The sequence below is a fragment of the Coregonus clupeaformis genome, unplaced genomic scaffold, assembly GCF_020615455.1.
Source record: "Coregonus clupeaformis isolate EN_2021a unplaced genomic scaffold, ASM2061545v1 scaf0830, whole genome shotgun sequence".
NCBI classification, from domain to species: domain Eukaryota; kingdom Metazoa; phylum Chordata; class Actinopteri; order Salmoniformes; family Salmonidae; genus Coregonus; species Coregonus clupeaformis.
The window spans coordinates 92940-102565 of NW_025534285.1; the positions used below are offsets into that span (position 1 = coordinate 92940).

The following is a 9626-nucleotide window of genomic DNA, read 5'->3' on the forward strand; positions in this document are numbered from 1 at the left end:
CAGGAAGAGGACAAAGTCCCCCACGGTGTTGATGGTGGCCACTCTGAAGGCATTCTCTACCAGGATGACAGAAACTGGTGCTATTGATCTCTGTGGCCGTGTATGTGTTCTGTGGTGAAAACAGACAAACAAGAGACAGAAGTATCATCAATAACAATGTGTGATTGCTGTCATCTTGGAATGAGTCTCCATTGTAATATATTGTTGTAAATGATATAACGTGTAATAGTAAGAAAAATCAACATCTCACATGACAATCAATCTGATTCTGATAGAACACTTACTTGATTCAGGTATGTTAGACACTTTTTCAGGCTCCACAAGCAGCAGATGCAGGCTTTCAGCATACAGAGATCACAGGCATTTTCCTACAAACAAAAAACACATTCAGCTTTAGTTCTCCAGCCATTGTCTGGTTTGACTTGACAAACTGGTGGTTGGTATGAGCGAAAGTGAGTGTGTTTAAAGGCATAATCTGGGATATTTCTTGCTGCTAATGGTCAAATCTTGCCTGGCTTTCCAGACTCATTGCTCTGGCCAAACGCCACGCCCACGAACGTTTGTTTCTTATCGATAGAGCAGCGAAATAATTCTGTGTGAGTCGTCAGGCAATGTCAAATCTACCTAGACTGAGTTATTTGTTCATCCCCATGTGGAATTTGACTTCTGTTGTTTTTTATGTTTTTGGAAAACCTTCCAAACATCTGAAATAATTCCTTGTTTAACATTTCTGATTCACACTTTTTCTACCTTGATCAGTAGCAAAATTAGAACACTTCAGTGGAGAGTCCGGATTCCGCCCTCCAGCCCAACATTCCACGTGAGTAAGCAGATCTCTCCGATATCTTCTCTTCATCAAAGGCTAAGTCTCCCTCCTCACAGGCCCTGGGACTGCACCATTGACCTGATGGAGGGACAACACCCTCCGAAGAGTCGGATTTACTCCCTTTCCAGGGCGGAGACTGAGGCCATGGAGAAGAATGTGGCGGAGACCCTGAAACAGGGGTTCATCAGACGCTCTACTTCTCCTGCCTCCGCCAGCTTCTTCTTCATGGCCAAAAAAGACAGAGGACTCAGGCCATAAATTGACTACATGGGGCTGAACGCTGTCACCACCAAGTACCGGTACCCCCTCCCTCTGGTTCCGTTGGCTATCGAGCAGCTACGAGGGGCCCGGTACTTTACCAAGTTGGACCTGAGGAGCACCTACAACCTGATCCGAATCCGGGAAGGAGACGAATGGAAGACTGCATTCAGCACTATCTCAGGCTACTATGAATACTGCGTCATGCCCTAAGGCCTCGCCAACCCACCTTCTGTGTTCCAGTCCTTCGTCAAAGACGTGTTCCGAGACATGCTGAGTAGACAGGTGGTGGTGTACATCGATGATATCCTGATCTACTCGGCTACGTTCGAGGAGCACGTCAGGGACATCTGAGCTGTCCTACTCCGCCTCCAGGAACACAGCCTGTTGGTGAAGGGGGAGAAATGCGAATTCCACCAACAGGCCATCTCTTTCCTGGGATACACGATCAGTCCTCAGGGGGTGTTCATGGAAAGAGAGAAGACGGACGCCGTTAGGTCATGGCCAGTCCCCACCACCATCAGGGGCCTACAGAGCTTCCTGGGCTTCGCCAATTTCTACCGGCATTTCATCAGGTCCTTCAGCTCCATAGCCGCCCCACTCAACTCTCTCCTTAAGGGTGGGCCTCAGAAGCTGGCCTGGAACCCTGATGCTGACGCTGCCTTCAAGAGGCTGAAGGAGAGGTTCACCACCGCGCCCATCCTAAAACACCAAGATCCATCTTGACCTTTCATCCTGGAGGTGGACGCAGCTGAGGAGGGCGTGGATGCTGTCCTCTCCCAGTGGCAAGGTAAGTCAATTGGGCCCAATTTCTTACTCGCTTTCAGTTCATTCTGTCCTACCGCCCAGGAATCCAGAATGTGAAAGCCAACGCACTCTCCAGGATGCACCATACCGGAGAAAAGAAGGATCTGGGGGGTCCTATCCTGCCCCCGTCTCTCATCGTTGGACCTGTTGTTTGGGATGTGGATGAAGACATCTGCCTGGCGGCTCAGGAGGACCCAGCGCCTGCCAACGCCCCTCCGGGGAGTGTGTATGTACCCACCAGTGTCTGTGACCGCTTGCTGATCTGGGCGCACACCACCCTTACGGCAGGGCACTCCGGTATTATGCACACCCTGCATTCTCTATCACAAAAATACTTGTGGCCCACCTTGTTTAGTGATGTCTCTCGCTATGTCAACTCCTGTTCCATATGTGCCCAAACGAAGACACCTCGGAACGCCCCAGCAATCAAACTAGTTCCTCTACACCAGTGCCTCACTTTAGTCACACCTGTCCATAGACTATGTCACCGACCTCCCACGTTCTGACGGCTTCACCACAGTCATGGTGGTCGTAAATCGGTTCTCCAAAGTTTTTTGCCACTAACTGGTGTTCCTTCTGCTCGCCAGGTCGCTGAGGTCCTGTTCCAACAGGTCTACTGGTACTATGGACTGCTGGAGGACATCGTCTCGGACCGTGGCCCCCAATTCACCTCCTGAGTGTGGAAGGCTTTCCTGGAGAAGATCGGGGCCACGGCCAGCCTCACTTCCGGGTATAGGCCTCAGTCAAATGGCCAGGTGGAGCGCATGAACCAGGAGCAAGGGAAGTTTCTTCGTTGCTACTGTCAGGACTGGCAAGGTGAGTGTGCAAGGTTTCTTCCCTGGGCAGAATATGCCCAGAACTCCCTCGTTCACTCCACAGGGCCAACTCCCTTCCAATGCGTCCTGGGGTACCAGCCGGCCCTGGCCAATTGGACACCCAGCCAGACCGATGTGTCCGCTGTCGACGAGTGGTTCCACAAGGCCGGACAGGTCTGGGATGCCGCCCATGTCTGTCTAAAGAGGGCCATTCATCGGCAGAAGGACCAAGCTGACCGCCACCACAGTGAAGCTCCCATATTCCAGCCTGGTGATCATGTCTGGCTGTTCACTCGAAACCTCCCTCTCCACCTGCCCTGCAAGAAACTGAGCACCAGGTTTGTGGGGCCGTTTAGGTCCTCCGGCTGATTAATGAGGTGTCGTACCGGCTGCTCCTTCACCCTCACTACCGTGTCTCACCTACCTTTTATGTGTCTCTCCTCAGGCCGGTGGTTCCTGGTCCTCTGGCGGACGCCATCCCCCGGGGTACGCCCCCTCCGCCCCTGGACATTGACGGAAGTCCGGCGTATGCTGTGAGGGAGCTGCTGGACTCCAGATTCCGTGGGGGACGGCTCCATTATCTGGTGGACTGGGAGGGGTATGGCCCTGAGGAGAGGAGCTGGGTTCCGGCTGGGGACGTTCTGGACCCCAACCTAATACAGTACTTACACCGTTGGCGCCCTCACCGGCCCGCTCCTCGTCCTCTGGGTCGTCCTCAAGGTTGGCAACATCCTTCGGCAGGAGCCGCTCGTACGGGGGGCGGGGATACTGTCACGTCTCCTCCCGTTGCTCCCCTCCGGCGCTCTGATTCGCCGGTCTACTGAGCCACCGGTCTGAGCACACCACCTCAGCAACACAGGAATGGAAACCCAACACAACCTAATCACCTTCAGCGCACCTGCACCTCATCATCTCATCACCACCACTATATAGCCCTGGACTGTTCAGTCATTGTTGTGTGTAATTGTTAGCATCGTGTCGTTTACTCGTTCCTTGTTATTCTCTTTCTCATTGTTAAGTAAACCTTGACCTTGTTGATTCCTGCGTCTGCGTCCTGCCTCTTCGTATCCTCAGTACTAGTCACAGAAGTGGGCCAGTCGCAGAATGAGGACATGATGGAGGTCAGGGTCAGCTGGGATTTATTCCTGATATCCACCACAGGGTAGAAGAAAATGGAGTTAGGAAATAGTCAAACTGATACAGGACAGACCTGGATTCAAATAGTATTTGTTTTCTTTCAGACACTTTGAGCGTTTGACTGAGCCTGTATATGGCGTGCCAGACATAGACATTTAAATATTATATTTCTATGGTGCCAGATTGATGGTTTTTGTACTTATGTGACTATTCTATTGGTTATATTGCACCTGGGAAGCTCAATAAAGTGCAGCTAACGTATTTGACAGAAGAAGAAATACACTTTGAACCCTGGTCTGATACAGAGCAATTTCCAATTCACCACATCACCATCACAAACATTTCATTTCATTCAATATATTGTTTTATTGTTGGGTATATATACATGATTGTTTTTAGATTTGGGTGTATTGTTTTATTGTTTGTCTCTCTTAGTGGATATCTTAATGACATACAGACACAATGTCATGCCCTGACTTATGGGACTCTAGTATGTTGAGTCAGGGTGTGGTATTCTATGTTGTATTTTCTATGTTTACGTTCTAGGTGTTGTAGTTCTATGTTTGGCCGGGTGTGATTCCCAATCAGAGACAGCTGTCGCTCATTGTCTCTGATTGGGGATCATACTTAGGCAGCCTACTGGCAATCATGGGTTGTGGGATCTTGTTCCGTGTAGGGGCTTGTTTTGTGTTTAGCCTGAGGACTTCACGTTTCGTTTGGTTTGTTGTTTTGTTCGTGTGTTTATCGGTGAAATAAACATGTATGCCTTTCACGCTGCGCCTTGGTCTGACCCGTCCTTAAACGAACGTGACAGAAGATCCCACCAAACACGGACCAAGCAGCGTGCCCAGGAGCAAACACCCTGGACACAGGTGGGGAAGATGTGGTCTTGGGAGGAGATATTTGCAGGGAAAGGACCATGGGCGAAGGTAGATGCCCAGGCACGAGAGGAGCAACTGCAACACAGAGGGCGCCAGTCGAGGAGGAAGCCCGAGAAGCAGCCCCAAGAAAATGTTTGGGGGGGGGGGCACACGGGGTGGTTGGCGGAGCCTAGGTTCAGAGCAGAGCCAACTCCCCGTACTCACGCTAGGAAGCGTATGACTGGGCAGGCTCCGTGTTATGCGGAGCTACGTACTGGGTCGCCAGTGCGCCGGCACAGTCCTATACGTCCTGTGCTAGCACCACGCACGTGCCGTGCGAAAATGGGCATCCAGCCAGGACGGGGTGTGCCGGCTCAACGCTCCTGGTCTACAGTACGCCTCCTCGGTCCCGCATATCCTGCGCCGGTTCTACGTACTGTATCGCCAGTGCGCGTGCACAGCCCAGTGCGTCCTGTGCTGATGCCACACACATACTGTACGGAAGTAGGCATCCAGCCAGGACGGGTTGTGCCAGCTCTCTGCTCCAGACCTCCAGTCCGCCTCCACAGTCCGGCCCGGCCCGTTCCTGTTCCTCGCACCAAGCCAGTGGTGCGTGTTCCCAGTCCGGCCCGGCCCGTTCCTGCTCCCCGCACCAAGCCAGTGGTGCGTGTTCCCAGTCCGGCCCGGCCCGTTCCTGCTCCCCGCACCAAGCCAGTGGTGCGTGTCGCCAGTCCGGCCCGGCCCGTTCCTGCTCCTCGCACCAGACCAGTGGTGCGTGTGTTCAGTCCGGCACGGCCCGTGCCCATTCCACCGGTGCCTGGTCTGGCACCGGTCAGCTGCTCCACTCCGGAGCCAGAGCAGTCCGCTCCACCGGTGCCCAGTCCAGCTCCGGTCAGCGGCTCCAGTCCGGAGCCAGAGTAGTCCGTTCCACCGGTGCCTAGTCCAGCTCCGGTCAGCGGCTCCAGTTCAGACGCAGACGTCAGCCCCTCTCCAGGTTCGGGGTCTCCCACACCAGGGTCCAAACAGGGCTTGGTACATCGTGGGAGGAAGGAGAGGGGAAGCAGCGCGCCGAGGTCCAGACCAGACCAGGGGCGTAACGGGGAGGCTGTGAGAATGTGGTCGTCACGCCCGGAGCCGGATCCGCCTCAGAGGCGGAATACCCACCCGGACCCTTCCCTGTCATGTCAGGTTGGTGCGGTCGGAGTCTGCACCTTTGGTGGGGGGGTACTGTCACTCCCTGACTTATGGGACTCTAGTATGTTGAGTCAGGGTGTGGTATTCTATGTTGTATTTTCTATGTTTACGTTCTAGGTGTTGTAGTTCTATGTTTGGCCAGGTGTGATTCCCAATCAGAGACAGCTGTCGCTCGTTGTCTCTGATTGGGGATCATCTTAGGCAGCCTATTGGCAATCATGGGTTGTGGGATCTTGTTCCGTGTAGAGGCTTGTTTTGTGTTTAGCCTGAGGCCTTCACGTTTCGTTTGTTGTTTTGTTCGTGTGTTTATCGGTGAAATAAACATGTATGCCTTTCACGCTGCGCCTTGGTCTGTCCTTAAACGAACGTGACACACAAACCCATGTCCAAGATTGAACTGATCCTCTCTTGCCCCACAGCTCTCACAAAGACAAGTGGACATTGACTGTTTTCATTTAATTTTATTAATCTGCATAAAACGTTTAGTAATGACTTAACGTTTCCACAATTTAGATATTGTCAGTTATGATCATGCATTGCCTCTGACATAAGACAACTTCAGTATTTGTCTTACAGAAAGTAATATAAAACTTTCTTATCAGAGTAAATGGCTATTTCATGTTTGAGCCACCGTAGTAACATGATCCTTTTAACAGGCGAGGGAGAACACCTTGCACAAATTTAGAATAAAAAATAATCACAAACTTTCCAAAAATATCCATGCAAGAAGACTATAAACAAGCTCTAGACTGAGATGGAGTTTTTTCAGACAGAAAAGTGCCTGTTAATCATCTGTTATGCTAGTCAGTTGTATTTGTCTTACAGTTAGTGAGTGCATACATATATTTTTTTCATACTGGTCCCCCGTGGGAATCGAACCCACAACCCTGGCGTCGTAAGCGCCATGCTCTACCAACTGAGCTACACAGGACTCATCACCACACGCCTACAAAACCCCCCAATAAAATTCATAGAAACTGGCCATGAGTAGATATGATGGTGAAAGCTACATATACGTACACATAACATACTGTTAGTTAGCTGTCTGTGAGTGCTGTTAATGTAGAGACTAATGACTACTTGGAAGCTCCATTTGAGGAGATTTGTGCGTATGATGTCCTTTGTAAATGAGTTGTAACATGGAATGTTCCATTCAAGGATGCAAAGTTGTTCTTTACAACGTGTTTTGATTGGTTGCGTAGCAATGACAAGGGGCCTTTCTGAAATGCTGACTCACGTTACTATGAAACAAAGAATGAATAGAGATCAGCCATGTGAAGGGTTAATTATGTTCCAGAGCACATAGCAACACTGGGTGGGGAGGAGCATGTCAACATCACTTTAAGTGAAACTGAAGTGTTTAGACGTACTGTGTGTTGCGGACACAAGTAAACTGTCTCAAATTCTTCTGAAAAATCTGTTACGACAGCTACGCAGTCTCTGTTTTAAAAAGAATACTACAGTATATAGTACCAAAAAATCGGAGAAAGCACCCACACTCTTTCACACACAGATACAGGTGAGTAGAGATTAACAAGGGCAGGTGAAGATAAATTCTACTGTGTGAATTCTTGCATTCTCCTGTTTTCTTTATCAACTACAGTACCTACTGTATGTTTAACTTTATTTTGTACATTGACTAATTTATACTGTATGTTGTATGGTTAAACAACTTTAATCAAGATTGGTTAGTGTCTCTAAATGCCGTGTTGACAATGGAACTGAAACTATCGGGAGCTGACTCATTCCAGGAAATAATTTATAGTTCCACCTTCTCTGTCTAGATATGGCTTCCTCCAGCAGTCTCCAGTCTGAAGAGCAGTTCCTGTGCTCTATCTGTCTGGATGTGTTCATTGAGCCAGTCACCACTTCATGTGGACACAACTTCTGCATGGCCTGTATCACAAAGTACTGGAATAGCAAGGACCTGTGTCAATGTCCACTGTGTCAGCAGAAATTCTCCAGACAACCTAAGCTTCATGTCAATACAACGTTCAGAGAGGTTGTAGAGAATTTTAAAAAGATGAGAGACAGAGGTAGAGATGGGTCCCCTCCTAAACCTAAAATAGTGCCCTGTGATGTCTGTACTGGGACGAAGCGCAAGGCCCTAAAGTCCTGCCTGGTGTGTCAGACCTCTTACTGTGAGACTCACCTGGAGCCTCATCAGATAGCCCCACCCTTAAAGAGACACAAACTGATCGACCCTGTGGTGAACCTAGAAGACAGGATGTGTAAGAAGCATGACAGACTCCTGGAGATGTTCTGTAGGACTGACCAGACGTGTGTGTGTCAGTTCTGCATTGAGGCAGACCACAAGACTCATGACACTGTCCCTATAGAGGAAGAGTGTGGAGAGAGGAAGGCTCAACTGGGGAAAACTGAGGCAGAAGTGCAGCAGATTATCCAGGAGCGACTGAAGAAGGTTAAAAGGACCAAACTCTCAGTAGATCTTAGAAAGAAAGAAGCAGAGAGAGAGAAAGCAGAGTGTGTGCAGGTCTTCACTGCTCTGGTGCGCTCCATTAAGAAAAGCCAGGGTGAGCTTGTTAAGGCAATTGAGGAGAAGCAGAAAGCAGTAGAGAGGCAGGCTGAAGGGCTCATTAAAGAGCTGGAGCAGGAAATCACTGAGCTAAAGAGGAGAAGGACTGAGCTGAAGCAGCTCTCAAACAGTGAGGACCATCTCCAACTTCTCCAGAGCTTCCTATCCCTAGTGTGCAACCCTCCACCCACCAAGGACTGGTCTGAGATCAGTGTTCACAGTGATCTGTTTGTGGGGACTGTGAGGAGAGCTGTGTCTCAGCTGGAGGAGACACTGAATAAAGAGATGGAGAAGCTGCCTGATGTCAAACTGAAGAGGATTCAGCAGTATGCAGTGGATGTGACTCTGGATCCTGATACAGCACATCGCTGGCTCATCCTGTCTGAAGATGGGAAACAAGTAAGATATGGAGACACACCACAGAATTTTCCTGACAATACAAAAAGGTTTGACTGTTTTGGCATTGTCCTAGGAAAGAATGGCTTCTCCTCAGGGAGATTTTACTATGAAGTGACGGTTAAGGGGAAGACTAGGTGGACTTTAGGAGTGGCCAGAGAGTCCATAGACAGGAAGGGTAATATCACATTGAGCCCTGAGCATGGACTCTGGACTTTGTACCTAAGGGACATGAATGTGTACCAAGCCTCTACCTCCCACGCTATCCTCCTCTCCCTGAGAGAGAAGCCCCAGAAGGTGGGGGTGTTTGTGGACTATGAGGAGGGTCAGGTCTCCTTTTATGATGTGGAGGCCAGGTCTCATATCTACTCTTTCACTGGATGCACCTTTACAGAGAAGCTCTTTCCATTATTAGCCCCCTCTGATAATAATGATGGTCAAAACTCAGCCCCTCTCATCATCTCTCCTGTCAATCACACACACTGATTAAACAAATCAGTTACTTTTCCAAATCATTACATGTATCGATATATTTCCAAATTAGCATACAGTTGAAGTCGTTAGTTTACATACACCTTAGCCAAATACATTTAAACTCAGTTTTTCACAATTCCTGACATTTAATCCTAGTAAAAATTCCCTGTCTTAGGTCAGTTAGGATCACCAAATGAAAATGTAAACTGTTCTGTACATCTAAACATGGATAATAAATGCTTGTATTTACTGAAAATGAAGACTACGGGATCAAATAAAATAAAAGTAGTCCTTAAAGTTATGTTGTTTTGATTATTCATATA

The 9626-nt window shown here is 49.2% G+C and overlaps 1 protein-coding gene and 1 non-coding gene across 2 annotated transcripts; one reads left to right on the plus strand and one right to left on the minus strand.

Moving 5' to 3' along the window:
* Positions 1–6755: 6755 nt before the first annotated feature.
* Positions 6756–6829, minus strand: trnav-uac. The gene has a single exon. It is a non-coding gene; the product is annotated as a tRNA-Val (tRNA).
* An 854-nt stretch (positions 6830–7683) lies between these two features.
* Positions 7684–9397, plus strand: LOC121559782 (E3 ubiquitin-protein ligase TRIM21-like). Its single transcript, XM_041872872.2, has one exon. The coding sequence runs from the start codon at positions 7684–7686 to the stop codon at positions 9313–9315; it is 1632 nt and encodes a 543-aa protein (XP_041728806.1). The 3' UTR covers positions 9316–9397.
* Positions 9398–9626: the final 229 nt, after the last annotated feature.